The sequence below is a fragment of the Lissotriton helveticus genome, chromosome 5_1 (genome assembly GCF_964261635.1).
Source record: "Lissotriton helveticus chromosome 5_1, aLisHel1.1, whole genome shotgun sequence".
Classification (NCBI taxonomy): Eukaryota; Metazoa; Chordata; class Amphibia; order Caudata; family Salamandridae; genus Lissotriton; species Lissotriton helveticus.
In genome coordinates, this window is record NC_136065.1 from 1,681,547,098 (window position 1) to 1,681,565,532 (window position 18,435).

Consider the following 18,435-nt stretch of genomic DNA (forward strand, 5'->3'; position numbering starts at 1 on the left):
CCCGACAGGTAACAGGTTCAGCCCCCTCGAGGGAGTGGACTAACTGAAGGGTTTTAATCCAACCTCTGAAGGGGAAATAGACATTTTATTAATTAATTCAGAAAGGCAGGTTAGTCCCTCAGCGATAGAGCCGGAGTCTGAGGATGGATTGGTCAGCGGGAGCATGAGCGGCTTCCGAGGTCCAGACTGTCTTCTCCCCGGGTCTGGTCTCTGTGAAAACATAGACCATTTAGTGAATTTTGAGGCACAAATTTCTATACCTAACCCCATTAGATTAGTGAATGCACCACCGAATGAGACGGGATTGGTGAGACAAAATGGGAATTCACCACATAATGAGGCAACAAGGGTTTTATCCTGGAATATTGCAGGCTTGATTAGCAAACTAGACGATCCGGATTGGGGAACCTTCATCGAAAGCTTTGAAATCTGCATGTTCCAGGAAACCTGGGCAAGAAGTGAGGCCCACAAGTCGGGCTATGCAAGTTTCAACATTCCCGCAACTTCTGTGCTCTGGTTTGGACGCACATTTCAAACTAATCCCCCGCCATGATAGTGACCACTCTGCATTAGTAGTAGAACTCCAAGCTCTTAGCATGGGTGGTCTGTCCACCACAGATAACCCCCCTGACTCCAGGATGGTGACCTCGAATTGGAGGAGGAAGGTGAAATGGTCCAACATTAGCCAATCGGATGATAGATTGGGCAGTCTTTATGACGCCTTATTGCCAGTTTTTTCAGATGCGTCAAATCTATGTAAACAGAATCAGGAGGGCATAGACCTGCAATTGGCCCAACTGAACCACGTTACATTAGGTAAAATTACTTTTGAGTTTTTCTATCCCATTAAAAAAAGTCCACATAAAGACAAGATGCCCTCCCATCCATGGTTCAATGCCTCTTGTCGAGCGGCAAAAAAGGCTCTGGTATTAGCCATCAGATCCAAAGATTGCCTCACCATAAGGCCGGCGAGAGCGAACTACAAAAGCACCACAAAAGAAGCCAAACGTAGATTGGAAGATGAAAACTGGGCCTCGTTGAAAATTGCACTAGGGGATAGAGATATGAGGACGTTCTGGGGTCTTGTTAATTCTGGTGCAACAGCTCCTCAAATTGCTGTCGAACCAAACTTAGACGAACAGGTCTGGCGGGACCAATTTGAATTACTTTATGCTAAGGAGCCCGGTATTGGACCAGTCAACGGCTGTGACCATTCAGCTACCTGTCCTGCAGTCTACAGGGATCCATTTCCCCAGATCAACGGAGTTGTGGACCAGAACATTAGCCTAAAAGAAATAGAGGCCGCAATAGCTAGAATTGCCCCAGGCAAAGCTCCAGGTTTAGACAAGATCCCTGGAGATCTCTACAGGTCCGAACCTGCTATTTGGGCCCCATATTTGTGGATGCTTTTTAGTGCAATCACACAAGGCATGAAAATCTCTCCAACTTGGCTTGGAGCGGAAATAATCCCGATTTTTAAAAAGGGCTCCCCTTTGCTCGCAAGTAACTATAGACCCATAAGTCTAATAGACATTTCCCAGAAAGTTTTTGCACGGGTCCTTCTACACAGATTGCAGTCTTGGATGGAAGAGATGAGGGTTCTGTCTCCCCTGCAGGCCTGGTTCAGGGAAAAACTGTCGACCCTGGACCAAGTACTAAGACTGCAACTGTTGTACTGGAAGACCGTAAGCATGCAGGGGGGCAGCCTCTTCTTGATCTTTGTAGACTTGCGATCTGCATTCGACTTAGTGCCCAGGGAGAAATTATGGTCAGTATTGGGAGAGCTGGGGGTCCCTGGATATTTAATATGTCTTTTTAAACGGTGACATGATAGCAAGTATGCACAATTAAGTTATGGCAAGGAAGGCAACCTCACAGCACCCATACCTATTAACCGCGGTGTACGACAGGGGTGCGTGCTCGCGCCAACCTTATTTTGCCTTTATATCAATGGTGTGATTGACTCCCTGACAGCAGAAAAAGATCTCGATGCACCTAAGTTAGCCTCCCGTAGAATTTTGGCAATGATATTTGCGATGACACCCTCTTGGTTGCCAAATCCCCTATGGGAATACAAAGGGTTTTGGATAAATTTGAACGGTTCTGTAGTGATAGGGGTTTAGAAATAAACCTACAGAAAACAAAATTTATGGCATTTAACTGTCCAAAAAAGTACACGCCCCAACCTGTCCCTTAATGGCAAACCCCTTGAGAGAGTGTCGTCCTTTGTTTATTTAGGCATCACAATTTCCGAATCTATGGATTGGGGGCCTCACATTACCAAGTCCTTGCTAAAATTAGCACAATCTTCAGGGGGCATTTTGAGGGTTTTCAACAACTCCAGCAAAAGAACCATAAGTCCAGCAATCGAAATCTATAGGGCGCAGGCGAGAGGAGGGGCATTATATGGTGCAGAGCTCGGGCCACCTAAACATGAAGAAGCTAATGAAGGTGGAAAACCAATATTTAAGACAACTATTTAGACTGCCATGCAGTACCCTGCTGGTCCCGTTGCGCCTTGACACAGGCATAACCTCAATAGCTGAAGTAGCAGGCGCCAAACCTATAATGTACTGGCGCCGCCTGTGGGCAACACCCAAACTTACATCATATAGGCAGGAACTAGCAGAAGTTTTTAGGGCATGTGGCGCTGTAAAGATCCCTTGGCTCGTATACATCAAATCTTTATTAACCAATATGGGTCTAGGGTATTGTTGGTCTTGCCCCGAGTCAGCCTGCCCGTTAATATCTAAGGAACAACTGAAGGCTCACTACAAAGAGTATAGACTGACTCAACTGCATACCCTTACTGGAATTGGGAAACTTTCCTCTGGGTTTCTGGAAATTTAAGATATACCCTGTTTCGAGCCGGCAATTGATCTCATAAATCCACCAACAGCAAGCAAGCTTTATTTACAATATAGATATGGGGTGCTTCCACTCCGCTATTTTACATCTAATTGGAGAGACCAACACATGAACGATTGTCCGTCCTGTGAGCACCTCGAAGAATCTGAGCTCCACTTCTTCTTTAACTGCCCAGGCTACAAGAGAGCAAGGAAGCGTTAGTTGGTTCAGATATGCAGGAACCTGGGCAACAGTGTCTCGAAGTCTTTAGGATACTGAAAACTGACTCGAGCATCCCAATAGTGTATTCGGTTGCAGGTTTCCTGTTCTCAATGCGGTGCACTAGAAGGGTTTTCCTGACTTCTAGAATGAACTACTGACAGTTCTTCCCTGAAGCTTCATTACCAGCAGAATTGCTTTTCATAGCCGTAAAGTTTTTAATTCAATAATCTCTGTTTTTACTTGCCTTCTTTTTTAGCTAATTTATTTATTTATTGCACTGCGCACTTTCAACAAATCTCCTGTAAAGTTTTGCCTACCCGTATCCCCAAAATCTCATGTATTGCTAAATATGAAATCACGCTTGTATCTAGTACCGGGTTTTATTTTTCCTTTTTTTTTTATAGACTGTCAGCAAGCGCATTTTTATTTTTTTTGTTATGTAAATGTTTCTGTGTGTACTTTATTTCCCTTTGCTATGTAAATGTATATTGTGTGCTGTACTTTTTTAGGTCATTCTGACCGAAATAAACTTTTTTTGAACTTGAACTTGGCTTGGCCTAAGGTCCAGAATGGCTGAGTACATGGATAAGGCATCCAAAAATCTTGAAGCCAGCCAGGAGCTGCAGAACCACTGGTATGACCAAAAAGCTGCCATGGTTGAATTTCAACCTGGGCAACAGGTGTGGGTTTTGGAGCCAGTGGCACCAAGGGCTCTCCAAGACAGATGGAGTGGCCCTTATCCTATCCTGGGAAAAAAGAGTGATGTCACTTACTTAGTGGACCTGGGCACCAGCAGGACACCCAAAAGGGTTATCCATGTGAACCGCCTCAAGTTCTACAATGACAGGGCTGACCTCACCGTGCTGATGGTGACTGATGAGGAACAGGAAGGAGAGTGAACCTCTCCCTGATCTCCTCTCTACCAGCACAAAAGATGGGTCAGTGGATGGAGTAGTCTTTTCAGACACCCTCACTCCCCAACAGCAGGCTGACTGCAAGCAAGTCTTGCAGCAGTTTGCTAGCATCTTTTCCTTAACCCCTGGTCTGACCAGCTGGTGTACCCATGATGTGGACACTGGTGACAGCAACCCTGTCAAAAACAAAATCTATTGACAATCAGACCAAGTCAAGGAAAGCATTGAAGCTGAAGTCAGCAAGATGCTGGAGCTAGGGGTGATTGAACCCTCGGAGAGCCCCTGGGCCAGCCCAGTGGTTCTAGTCCCCAAACCTCATCAACAGGGTGGAAAGAGAGAGATGAGGTTCTGTGTGGACTATAGAGGGCTCAACTCTGTCACCAAGACAGATGCTCACCCCATTCCAAGAGCAGATGAGTTGATAGACAAACTAGGGGCAGCCAAATTTCTAAGCACCTTTGACTTGACTGCAGGGTACTGGCAAATTGGCATGGCCCCAGGAGCTAAAGAGAAAATAGCATTCTCCACCCCTGATGGGCACTATCAATTTGCTGTGATGCCTTTTGGGTTAAAGAATGCCCCTGCCACCTTCCAGAGGTTGGTGAACCAAGTCCTGACTGGGTTGGAATCCTTCAGTGCAGCCTATCTTGATGATATTGCTGTCTTTAGCTCCACCTGGCAGGATCACCTGATCCACCTTGGGAAGGTTCTGCAAGCCCTGCAATCTGCAGGACTGACTATCAAGGCATCCAAATGCCAGATAGGGCAGGGCACTGGGGTGTACTTGGGCCACCTTGTTGGTGGAGGCCAGGTCCAACCCTTACAGGCCAAGATCCAGAGCATCTTGGACTGGACAGCTCCAACCACCCAGACTCAAGTCAGGGCATTCCTTGGCTTGACTGGATATTACAGAAAATTTGCGAAGGTATATGGGTCTATTGTGACTCCCCCCACAGAGCTCACCTCCAATAAAATGCCCAAGAAACTGAACTAGACTGTTAGCTGCCAAAAGGTTTTGACACCCTGAAAGAAGCAATGTGCTCAGCACCCATTCTAAAAGCACCAGACTACTCCAAGCAGTTCATAGTGCAGACTGATGCCTCAAAGCTGGGGATAGGAGCAGTCCTCTCCCAGATCAATGAGGAAGGCCAATACCAACCTGTTGCTTACATAAGCAGGAGGCTACTCCCCAGAGAGCAGCGTTGGAGTGCCATTGAGAGGGAGGCATTTGCTGTGGTTTGGTCCCTGAAAGAGTTGAGGCCTTACCTGTTTGGGACTAACTTCCTGGTTCAAACTGACCACAGACCTCTCAGATGGCTAATGCAGAGGAAAGGGGAAAATCCCAAACTACTGAGATGGTCCATCTCCCTACAGGGTATGGACTTTGAAGTGGAACACCGACCAGGGACTGCCCATGCCAATGCAGATGGACTTTCCAGGTTCTTCCACTTAGACAATGAAGACTTTTGTTGGAGGCTTCACTGGGGATGGTTGTGGGGTAGGTGGCCTTGGCCTCTGAAATGAACCAGTTGTGGGAGGCGCTGAGACTTCAATGTCTCCAGGTCTTCTTGTACATATGGCAGTTCGGGCTGGACTGTTCCCATGAGGCACAGGGTCAAGACTGATTTGCTTATGGCCATGTCTGAACTGGGGTGGCTTGGTGAGCAAAATAACGATGGATTAAACCCAGATTTGTGACTGGGGGTGAATGTTTTGCCATTGTGCAACATTCCGTCCATCATCTTGTGTGTTTTGCTCTTTTTGTACATATGTCCTTCATCTTTCCTAGTTAGCTGACGCTGTGTTTATTGCCAGTGAGCTTTAATCTGTGCCATGGCATGAAGGGTTCAGTTTTCATGAATTGTGACTTGAGTGGAGATTGTGGTTGAAGCCAATCTATAGGGACACAACATTTGTGTTGGGGTCAGATGAGGCTGTCAGTCTGGCTGACATGAAGGGCCGACACTGACACATTTCTGAAAGATTCACTGATCATTTTCAGCAGGTGTGGTGCAGCTCAAAGGCAAGTGTGCTGATATCGGTCCATTGCACGTGTTAGGGTGGCTGACAGGTGACATCAGGCAGAGCGGTGTATATGAGGTGCAGATTTCCGCTTGGGGTTGGGGGGTAGGTGACATGATGACCCAAGCAATGTCAGCACTGGTTGGACACTGGGGAAGGCCTCCTTAGTGGTTCTAGTTGAGGCATCGCCTTGGATAAGGAAGTCTCCATGGTAGATGTTGTTTTTGAAGCTCGTGCATGGTGTTGCGAAAGATTGAATGTCACAGGGTTGAATACCAGGTTGCTACTGGGAGGAATAGATGGGGTGGAATGTGATGGTCTTTTTGACTTATAAATAATTGAAATAGGCAGCTTAAGAGCTGGCTGACAAGTGTTGAGGGTATTTGTTGTTGCTGTAGGGTGCAGAGCCCTGGGTGACCCATCCTCTTTGTTGGGCGATGATATGAGGTTCAGATGGTGACACCCAGACATCCAGGGTGTGGCAGCTGGACGGGTTCAGCCGGGTCTGTCCCTTGCTCATTGCACCATCAGGATTCAAGCAAGCCGGGCCGAAGACGGCTGTAATGCCAGAAACCGGTCCCCGGAAGCTTGTTTCCTTCCCAGTGTAAGAATTGGCTTTTGTAGTTTGGTTTGCCCTGTTCCCATCATGCACTGGGACAGGAACAGACTAATTTGCATACAGCCAGGTTCTGAAACTGGGATGGTGCAATGAGCTAAAAAACGGTGTTGGATCTTGCCCTGATCTCTTGACTGGGTGAGAGTATTCTGCTTAATTCAGAGACTCTGTCCCTCACCACCCCTTGTTGTAAATAATTTTGTCCACCCTAAGCGTGGAAGGGTATACTCAGACATGAGTCCCTTGCTCATTGCACCATCAGGATTCAAGCAAGCCGGGCCAAAGACGGCTGTAATGCCAGAAACCGGTCCCCGGAAGCTTGTTTCCTTCCCAGTGTAAGAATTGGCTTTTGTAGTTTGGTTTGCCCTGTTCCCATCATGCACTGGGACAGGAACAGACTAATTTGCATACAGCCAGGTTCTGAAACTGGGATGGTGCAATGAGCTAAAAAACGGTGTTGGATCTAGCCCTGATCTCTTGACTGGGTGAGAGTATTCTGCTTAATTCAGAGACTCTGTCCCTCACCACCCCTTGTTGTAAATAATTTTGTCCACCCTAAGCGTGGCTGTAATGCCAGAAACCGGTCCCCGGAAGCTTGTTTCCTTCCCAGTGTAAGAATTGGCTTTTGTAGTTTGGTTTGCCCTGTTCCCATCATGCACTGGGACAGGAACAGACTAATTTGCATACAGCCAGGTTCTGAAACTGGGATGGTGCAATGAGCTAAAAAACGGTGTTGGATCTAGCCCTGATCTCTTGACTGGGTGAGAGTATTCTGCTTAATTCAGAGACTCTGTCCCTCACCACCCCTTGTTGTAAATAATTTTGTCCACCCTAAGCGTGGAAGGGTATACTCAGACATGAGTCCCTTGCTCATTGCACCATCAGGATTCAAGCAAGCCGGGCCGAAGACGGCTGTAATGCCAGAAACCGGTCCCGGAAGCTTGTTTCCTTCCCAGTGTAAGAATTGGCTTTTGTAGTTTGGTTTGCCCTGTTCCCATCATGCACTTGGACAGGAACAGACTAATTTGCATACAGCCAGGTTCTGAAACTGGGATGGTGCAATGAGCTAAAAAACGGTGTTGGATCTAGCCCCGATCTCTTGACTGGGTGAGAGTATTCTGCTTAATTCAGAGACTCTGTCCCTCACCACCCCTTGTTGTAAATAATTGGGTCTGTCATTAGGACAGCATGGAGGCTCGTAGGGGGGATAGGGTCAGATGTGCCTGACTGCAAACAGGGCATTATTTAGTTAGGGGTGTATTGGGAGCTCGCTGTGATTGCTATGAAAAGTGACACGTGGGGTGTGGCTGAAGCTTGTGTTGACTGCGCGTTGGTGCCATGTGAGTTTGTGTTTGATGCGTTGGGATGTGAGATGGCAGATATGGAGCAGGGAGCCGTGGGAGGAAGGCACATGATGAAGATGTGGTGAAGTGATGTGATGTGAGCTGTAGGGGCAGATATACTGGCCCTAAACAGGCCTGAGAGAACTCGTGTTACACTGCAGGGTAAACCGACGGGCCTGCACTGCTGCCAACAGTCCCCAAGACTCCGCCCCCCTGCATGCAGGGCTGCAGCCAGGGTCCACGGTTATGAACATTATTACAAGAGCTCTGAGGTGAAGAGGTGTCTCAGGGCATCCCTCGGCCTCCCCGCACTCTCAGGTGAGTGCTGCTCACGGGAGGGGCACGGTGTGCGCCCCTGAGAGGAGCCCGGCGGCGTGAGGCCTGGACAGTGAGGCCTCTGCAGAGAGGCCGGTTCTTAACACGGAGCAGATGCACAGCAGATGTCCCGGCGTCCCTGGGGTGAGGCCAGGCCAAATGGAGTAAGTGTTTCGGATGAGACTATGCTACCCCTTGCCAGCCATCCCCGCACAGCCGGCTCCTCCGCTGTTCCTACAGCTCCCCCGAGTCCGCGCTCCTCCGCCGCTGCCCACGGCCCTCCCCCACCGCTCACATGTTGCTCCAGTATTTTCTTGTTATTGCACATGTGGCTGCGCGGCGCGCCCTCCCACGCGGTTCTCTGGGGTCCTGGCTGTGAATTGTGGGATTGTCTCCCCAGGCAGTCCCGCTGAATAATGCCGCCTTGTTCCCTGGGTATGAGAGCACTGCCGTGCCAGGCTCCGGGACAATTCCCCCTCTGTCGCTGGCTCCACTCCCCTTCGTCAAGCATACAAGGTTCAGCAGGTCCAGAGTGATACCAGGGGCCCACCACGCCCCTCCCCCGCCAGCAGCCACAATAACCCCAAATATCATCCCTCTGACACTGGACCCTGTTTAGTGGACAACTTCGATGGCGGGAGCGGGGGCATCTCTCATTCACAAGGCCTCGGTGTTCTCGCTCGAGTGTCTATGGTGACGTCACTTCCGTCTCTAAGTGATAAGTCATTAGTATGTGATCTCGTACAGGCTGGTGGTCTCAGGAATCTTAGCTTTACGTTTGGTGGTCTTATGGCTCCGAGAAATGAGGTCGGTGTCTCGTGCGTGGTGCGGTGACAGGAGTTGGGGGGGGGAGGGGGCAGTCTCTAGTATCAACTGCATCGCCTTAATGACGTCAGTGCAATCATAGTTTCAGTGGTGCTCGTTTTCGGTCTGTCGCTGCTATGAGTATGTGGTCTGTGTGATATGGTGGGAGAGGATGTGGCGTTACGGCCAGAGCTGCCGACTTTGTAAGTGGGGAACCAGGCTCGAGTCTCGGCGTCGGCTCATCATTTATCCTGTGATACAAGTATATCTTTCCCGACCTTTGATGGCTCAGGGGACTAATGTTCCAACTCAGCAATTTGTTTTTATCCCATGGTCACAGATTCAGATCTTGGTCGGATCGCTGGGCCTTTCATCCTTCTGAGGTCGATAAAAAGAGGAACATTGAGTTATGATTCAATGAACACCTATTATTTAAGCACCAAGAAACCCCAAGGGGTGAACAAGAGCTTTAAAATAACACATCAAGTCGGCGTGGACCATTTGTTTCTCTCCTCCTCTCTTACCTCAGACTTAGCTATCTCCTGCCTGTCCCATCCTTACCCTGATTTTCTGCCCCACTTTCTCTCTGCCTCTCATTTATTCATGGAGACTTCCAGTTCTCCTACTCATTCGTTCTCAGCTTTCTTTTACTTTCACCCCATTGCACCCTCTGTATGACTTCCCAATTCATTACTTTCGCTACATCTCCATGGCATTTCACGCGCCCCAGTAATATCTCCTTCTGTTCTCATTCTTTCTACGCTCCTACACCCACTCACTCGCCCCTCTCCCCATTCCCGCACTACTTGTCCCTTACCCCATTTTACTCTGGACGCCTTTCTTCTACACCTCTTCCCTCCTCTGCTCTTTCTCCCCTCTCTCTTCCTCCCCGCCTTCCTTTCCCCGCTCCCACCCCCTCCCCTAGTTCCTCTTCCTGTGAACTCTCTGCATCTCTTCCCTGACTGCGCCGTCTGTCCTGGGACATTCCAGTTCTCTCGTCTGCCAGACCCGTGTCCTGCGGACCACCCGTTTCGCAGACCCCCAGCCCGAGCCCGGATTCCTGCTGGGGAGATGTACGCGGGGCGGGGTGAAGCGGCTGACGCCCAGGGCCCTCCCGGGGGGTTCAGCCTGGCCCAGGACTTCCTGAAGAGTCGGAAGGGGACGATGCTGGCGGCAGAGCTGGTAAAGACGCCACAAAAGCCACCCCACCCATATTCACTCCAGTATCACGCCAATAACCCTCCTCCGTGTATGCAAGCGCGCACTTTTAGGGGAAGTTTTCCGATATTGCAGTCAGAGAAGTTCACGTTTCGCTGCTTCTCTCCTCCAAAAATGCCGTATACTAACCAACATACCCGTCACATGACACCGCCCGCTCCACAACCCTCTATTTTTCCTGCGTGAAAAAACTTCCTGTAAACACTTCTCCTAACATTCCCCGTAAAGCACCCTACTGTAAGAACATCATACCCTATACAACAAAGTTCTAAAACATTCCTTCTATCCCTACAACTCTAGTAAGACAACTTATCCTAAATGAACGTTGTCCTATGATAAAATCCACCATATAAAACATTCTCCTGTGGGAGCATCCTCCCCACATTCATTCTTCTGCAGGAACCCTCTCCGCCAATCATTCATAGGAGCATCTCGCCCATTGGAACATTTACATGTTTGTTGAGTACTCCTTATATGGCATTGCCATTCTCCTTTTTTTATTATTATTTTATTTATGAGATTTTGTGTACATTCAATACAGACAAGAATAGTTATGTGGACTAAAATCAATCCCTTGATAGAACTTCGTCCCTGCTATAAGGAACACCTCGCTTTTTTAAGAATCTCCACTAGATGGCGCCGTTTTACGAGCTGGAAATCATCCAAGTACCTCGTAGGGCGGCACGTGCAGTGCACAAAGAACTGCACGCGCACTACACAACGAGCGGCACGCGCCGGCGAAAGGGAGCTTTTGTCTGAAATTTATGAGAATATCTGAACTGTTTTGAAAGTTGTGTGTGGACATAAAAATGCGCCCAGGTCCAATATCCGCTGATACGCTGACGTGCTAAATTGTTCTTCGACACAAAGAGGGGTTTGGGGGGCAGCCAAGCCTTGCAGTTTGGAAGGGGGCGGGGTGGCCGGCAGCGGCCATTTTTTTGGTAATTAGTTGGGCTCCGAGGGTATAGACCAAAAGTAGCCCAAGTGATGTTATAGCCCAAAGGCTATAAGGCGGTTGCCCTCTCTCTCCCAGCCACCATTTTAGGTTTGATGACCTGGTGGCTGGGAGGGTAGCTATAACTAGAATTTTGTCCCTCCCGTCCACCCTTAAGTTAGGGTTTTTTCTGGGCGCGGTTTCGGGCAGTACATATTTTTAGAGTTTGCGGTTTTGTTGGGAACAGGTGCTGCGGTGTTTGGGTTTGCTGTCACTTAAAACAGGTGCTGTGAGGTTGCTGAAAAGTTGGCCAGATTGGCAGAAGTTTGGAGTTACATTTTGGGAAGTTTTGGGGGCAGGGCCAGGGAAAGGTTAGGCAGGTAGGATACGTTTAGAATAGAGGTTAGGTAGTCACAGTTGCAGAAAGACAGATAGGGTTGTAGGCTTTATTAGATGACAGGAGTTTGGAACTGCATTCCTGTGGAATAAGATTGTTATGGAATGTTATGTTATCGGCAGGGTGGGGGATTTTATGTGGGGATCGTAGGGGTGGGTATGGGAAAAATGGAGGAGCATTTTATTGATGTATAGTGAGGTTTTAGTTTGTAAGGCAATGGCCTAGGTTGGACATTGTGATATGCACCTGTTTTTAATAAAGCAGCATTTTTCACATACAAAAAATGGGTCTCGGTGTTGGCTGTCCCCCTTCCTCCCAAAGTCACGTGTTTGGTTGAATCAGTATTTTAGATCATTAGTTGTTGTCGGGAGCCTTTGCCAAAGCTCAACTCTGACATGTTGAAGGCGCTTGAAGGCACCTAATAAAGAGACAGGCTCAGTTTAGGCCACTGAATTGCGGTATATTTTCAATATGTGGGTCATATGCATTGAAGCTCGAGGAACGTTACTGCTAACCAGCATTACCGGCTCACCCAGAAAGAAATCTATAATAGGTACCAGTTTCAAAAGAAAACGTCAAATACATGGAAGGGAGGCATGGAATATGAATGGTGGACATGTTCAATAGCTGTGAATAGCCATGTGAGTAGGAATAAGGGAACCGGGGGTCTGAAAGCCAAACTTGTGGCGGGTCCATCAAAACTTCACAGAGGTAAGTCGGTACCCAAGTTACAAAAGAATCCCAAGGAAAAAGGAAGAACTCATACAAGGACGAGAACACATGAGTGATAAGTGGGAAGATCCAAGCTAATGTATCTGGATTGCCATCAACTTAACCTTGTGATCAGTATTATCATTTGGTCATCCAGTTAGTGCAATGGTATGCCTCTTGATCATAGAGACATACTACCATTATCGTAATAGTAGACTGGATCTTACCCACAGCCACTTCTCAGACACCAAATGACCAATTAAATGGATGGTTGATTACAGAAAGAGAAAGTGCAGTACAAAACACAAAAGATATGTGGTGAATTTAAAATAGAGTGATGTGACCAAAAAGATTACACATTTAATTGGGACATAGGCACATCCCCTAGTTAAAAACAGAACAGAGCAACGGGCAGTATAAACAAATGACTGCCAAAGAGGGCCAACATGTTTCAGCCTCGCGAGCAAATGCTCCCTCGGCTTTCGTCAGGGCCTCTGCTCTCATAAATTGCTACTGCATATAATCGTGTGTAAGTGTATAGCTAAATAAGCAATCGAAAAGGTTGGAATAAATACAACCTGTTGTTTACTAATCCTCCGCAACATTGAATGCAGATGGCATCTGTAACAAATTAAATAAAACAATTAGTAGATATCATACATGTTCTCTTCCTGATGTGGTTCCTACGATTAAGTGTAAAGTGCTTATTAGATTAAAATGCTCACCCAGTTTGACCGGGGACTGGACCTCACCTCACCTGGACCGTGCTCAGGATATAGAGGCCCGTTCTGTGGAGAAAGAAAGCAGATGGAGGGGAACATATAGAGCTGCTCATATACAATCCACTTAGTTGCTCGATCCCATGTTAAACCTCCAATCATTAGCTCTTCCTCCCCAAGCAGGAACAAATTAAAGATAACCGGTTGGTACAACATCAAGATCCGGATTACCACAGCACAACTCAGCACTAAATGTTAAAAGCGAACTTATATGCAGTATTTCACATACCAAACCATAGTCCTCTATAACCATGCAGTAATATATACATTCAGCATGTAATGGTACAACCCTAGATCTCAGTTCTAGGACATGTTTACTGAAGGCTCCCAGGTCAAGATATTGTTTATACTTGCAAAGGCTGGGTAGCCGCGATGTAACATGTAATAGAGGGTTAGTTTTAATGTGCCCAAATCTAAACACTATATTTATCCAAAAACAGCCACTGGATGACAAGAATATCCATGTCATGTGTAGTTGAGGGTTGAAACCAATAAACGTAATACAGGATATCCTTAATTAATGCAAAACCAAGTAACTGAATATTCGTTCAGCTCATCTTTCTCCATCAATCTCCTAGATACTCTTAGCTGCACGTAGTATCTAAAGATAATACATACTATGAGCCCCCCTGCCTGCCTGTCCGTTGTTGCCTCGAGACATTCCTGAGTCTTGGGGGAGGCAACAAACGGCGGCAGACACTCGTTTAAAAAACAAGAATGGGACTATTTTCTTACCGCGCCCATTAGGTAGATCGTCTATTCCTTACTGTAAGCTTCTGGAAGGCAGTCTTTATAAGCCGCCAGGGATACTCTGAAAAAAGAATGGCACACGGGGACTCATCTGTTAAACAAGACCCCATCAAACTATGCCTCCTACGATGTATTCCACCGCCAAAACGCGGAAGTATCAGGACTACAAACTGATGTCATCTGTGTGACGTTTGTAGTTCCCTCGGGTGATATGTCGGTCATCGATCTCTGCGGTGCTCCCGGACCTATCGCTTTGAACAATAAGCGCTACATACACCCTGCGAAGAACTTTGGCTATGTTCTCACCTTAGGCAACTCTCGGCGCCGGCATATCAAACCTAACGCGCACTCGTTGACCAAGGACTACAAACTGTCGTCATAACAATGACGTTTGTAGTTCTCTTCAAAAAAACTTCATTCAATGGACAAACCAGTATCTATTCTGCAGTATAGTCCTTCTTACAATATGGATCCCCTATGTTCTTGTATTATGTAAATGCACAAGGGACCGTCTATTCCTCACCATAGCCCAGCTTCGTAAAGTGTTGTGTCTTAGGAGTATACCTCATGCCATGGATCATTTAGCACAATCAAATATATTTTAAATGAAAACCTTATTAAACTTAATGTGTGTAAATACAGGATGGCGCTTGCTTGTTTCCCTCTGACCCGGTATATGGAATGGTGTGTCCTGAGAGTTTATTTCAGTTCACAGATCGTATCAGCATCCACCCATGTACTTTATACGTAGTAGAACATGTAATGCTCAGTATTTATTAAAAGGCTAGAGCCACTCATGTGGAGAAACCCTTAGTATATTTTATATCTATGTCACTACCCAGGTCCGGTGGGACTTGTTTATATATTTATATCCCTACCCAAATGCGGTATGACTAATAGTCTGTACAGAATAATATCATGGGTAGTGAAAGAGATAAACATTCACTGTGATGTGGACTCCTGTGTGGCAAGGCCAATAATACAGTAACCCTTCCAAGAAAGTGCCCGCCCTTACTCTGTAGTCAAGCCCGCCTTCCCAATAGCAACGGAGGTCAGTTACAGATGATAAACTTTCTCATTATACTGCACACCTCGCTCAGTAAATCTCAAACTTATAAGTTGGACCAAAGTATGTCATTGTTTAACGCAAAAACAACAGTTGATGGACAGAATGCAGAACAATGTCATACATTCACCCCAGTACAGAGATCTGGGCCAAAATCCATCGTTTTTTTGCACTCCACACCACCCCAGTTCAGACATGGCCATATGCAAATCAGCCTTGACCCCGTGCCTCATGGGAACAGTCCAGCCCGAACTGCCAAGCCATGTCTTTCCTGGACCGGAATCAAGCATCCTAGGACCGGTTTCTGGCTATCAGCCGTCTTCAGCCAGGATAGTTTGACTCCAGTGGTGTGGAGAGCATGGGACTCACATCTTAGCATACCCATACCACTCGGGGTGACAAATGCAAAAACAACAGTTGATGGACAGAATGCAGAACAATGTCATACATTCACCCCAAAAGATAGTTCGCCGGCACTGGCGCATTTTGAATCACACCAATGATAAGATTGCTCTACCCATTTTTGCTTTCAAAAGGGCGAACAGTATACGTGACCGGCTGGTGCTCACACGCCCGAAGGATGTACCCAAAAGAATGGTTGGGACACTGTGGAATTTGCCAGCTGTGGTGGGACATCATCCGTGTGGAGGCTGTTCGGTCTGTTCCCAGACCAGACACTCCATGACGGTAGACATAGGCACTGATCGCCCTTGGGAGCAAGTCCATTTTACCAACTGCAATAGTGAGAATTTGATTTACCTTTTGACTTGCCCCTGTTTGACTAGATATGTCGGAATGACTACACGAAAAGTGCGTATTCGGATGCTCGAACACAAGAGTTTGTTCCGATGTAAGAAGACTCTGACAAGGTTAACGAAACACTTTGTTGATAAACATCATGGAGAAGAAGAGTTTCAGTGGACTGTACTTGAAAAACCGTTGATACCATCACAAATCAGTAATGTAACTAAGTATCTGTTCGCGAAAGAGCAGATATGGATATTCAAACTCCGTACAGATACACTGGGGTTAAACAATGACATACCTTGGTCCAACTTATAAGTTTGAGATCTACTGGGCGAGGTGTGCAGTATAATGAGAAAGTTTATCATCTGTAACTGACCTCCGTTGCTATTGTGAAGGCGGGCTTGACTACAGAGCAAGGGCGGGCACTTTCTTGGAAGGGTTACTGTATTATTGGCCTTGCCACACAGGAGTCCACATCACAGTGAATGTTTATCTCTTTCACTACCCATGATATTATTCTGTACAGACTATTAGTCCCACCGCATTTGGGTAGGGATATAAATATATAAACGAGTCCCACCGGACCTGGGTAGTGATATAGTTATAAAATATACTAAGGGTTTCTCCACATGAGTGGCTCTAGCCTTTTAATAAATACTGAGCATTACATGTTCTACTATGTATAAAGTACATGGGTGGATGCTAATACGATCTGTGAACTGAGATAAACTCTCAGGACACAACGTTCCATGTACCGGGTCAGAGGGAAACAAGCAAGCGCCATCCTGTATTTACACACATTAAGTTTAATAAGGTTTTCATTTAAAGTATATTTGATTGTGCTAAATGATCCATGGCATAATGTATACTCCTAAGACACAACACTTTACGAAGCTGGGCAATGGTGAGGAATAGACGAGCCATTGTGCATTTACATAATACAAGAACAAAGGGGATCCATATTGTAAGAAGGACCATTGTTAGACCTGTCTGGATTTTTTGCGCAGTCCCTCCTCATTATTCTTTATTTTGTCCCCTTTTTGCCCCTCATACCCTTAATAATTTTTCTGTCTACCTGTGAGAGTCAGCTGGAGGATAGGCTATCTTGGAAGGTGGGGAAGAGGCTAGTGTGAGGGTTGATCTCCTGGACTGGGAAGCAGCCTAGCTAATCCACTTCTCTACTCCTCCTTTGGGATCCTTGTCTTGTCCCCGCTGTAGCTGGTTAAGGGAGACCCTGGGCGCCTGACTGACCCCTAGCTTCAACATAGTGGGGTGTGAACAGGAGAAGGAGACTGTGGTGCTGCGGAGCACAGTCCTCTGCCCAGTGGAAGGAACTCTGCTGATTCCCTATAACTGTGGAGGGTTAATTCTGGTGGCCCCCACCCTTTTATTCATCCCTCAAAACCATCCTGCCCTGGTTTTAGTGACTGTCCCTTCACCCAATTACCCCCGTCGAGAGTTACCTCTCATCTGCTGTGAGCTGTGGCCAGGAGAGATCGGCGCCGGATTGTGACTGGGACCCCTGGGGCACCATTCGCGCATTAGTCTAGCCCACCCCGGGATCCACTGAGGCTGAGGAACCTTGCGAGGCTTCCTCTCGTGAGCGGGACCCCGGGGGCGCTTTCCGCGCTTCCGTGTATGGCCGAGTGACAACCGGTTGTCTAAGGAAAGCCCGGTGAGACACTTCTAGTTGGCGCCTTCGCGCATGCCTGGTTGTGGCTGTATTTCCCCGGAAGGAGGGGCAGAGGAGTAGGCAGGCCCAGGAGTGAAGTGTCTGCTCTACGAACGAGCGCAGACTGAGGCGGCGCCAGCCTAGCGCTACTGCGCATGCCCGCGGAGGAAGCGTTCTTGAAGACCGACGCTGAGGAGAGGCGCCACAGGTCTCCAGGGAGCGCCGAGTGATCTGCTATTTCCCTCCTGCTCGAGCGCCACACTGCGGTTCTGGCCCGAGCAGGGAGGGAGTGGTGAGAGGCCCGAGAGGGGCTGGTGAAGCCTCGAGCAATTTGCCCCGGTTGGCCTCCGCTCGAGAGCCCCACTGAGGAGCCGGCCCGAGCGGGGGATTGAGCATTGTGGAGCCTTCTGAGCTCTGAGGGCCTCTTCAGTGGTAATTCCCTGACCCCCTTCGTTTGCTGTTCCCCTTGTGAGCCTGAAGCAGGACGATCCCAGCTTCCAGTATCAAGTAAGGAGGTAGACACGTGGGGGAGTGACTTCTACTCCATTAACTGGTGCCATAAATTGAGATTCTGGCCACCTTGAGTACAGCGTCCATGAGGAATCCCTGGCCAGTTTTTATGGGAAGCTGAATTAAGTGCTATTTACCAATGTCATCTTTGAAAAGATAAGGAGGAGAATTGTAAAGTTGTTCATTTAAAGGACACTGGTTACCTGAGCTAAAATAAGGGCTGATCTTGCCAATGGTTAAAGTAATGTTGTAATGAGGGATGCATTTGAGTAAGCAATGTACGATAAATGCACCACAGAGCTAATGAGATGTACTGCTAATACTGTTTAGTGTGGTAATTTGATACTTTGAAAGTGCCTTTATTGATTTCCTGACAAATGTGATGAATCTTGTAGTTTAAATAACAATTTGCTTAACAGTTCGAAAAGTATTTTTGCTGATTCTAAAGTCGCCTGAAATGTTCTAAGCTGTATATCTTGAAAACAAAGAGAATATTATTTTTATAAAGCAGTACTTATTTTCCTATTCTTTGGTGTAGTGTTGTTTTTGTGTGCTATTGCATGGTTTT

The 18,435-nt window shown here is 47.3% G+C and overlaps 1 protein-coding gene across 1 annotated transcript in view; it reads left to right on the plus strand.

Moving 5' to 3' along the window:
* The first annotated feature begins 10,058 nt into the window (after positions 1 to 10,058).
* Positions 10,059 to 18,435, plus strand: part of CMTM5 (CKLF like MARVEL transmembrane domain containing 5) — a 108,124-nt gene continuing 99,747 nt past the window's right edge. Inside the window, exon 1 of the mRNA XM_078641351.1 lies at positions 10,059 to 10,265. Within this exon, the coding sequence (XP_078497477.1) occupies positions 10,155 to 10,265 (111 nt within the window). The 5' untranslated portion in view covers positions 10,059 to 10,154. The remainder of the gene's footprint in view (positions 10,266 to 18,435) is intronic.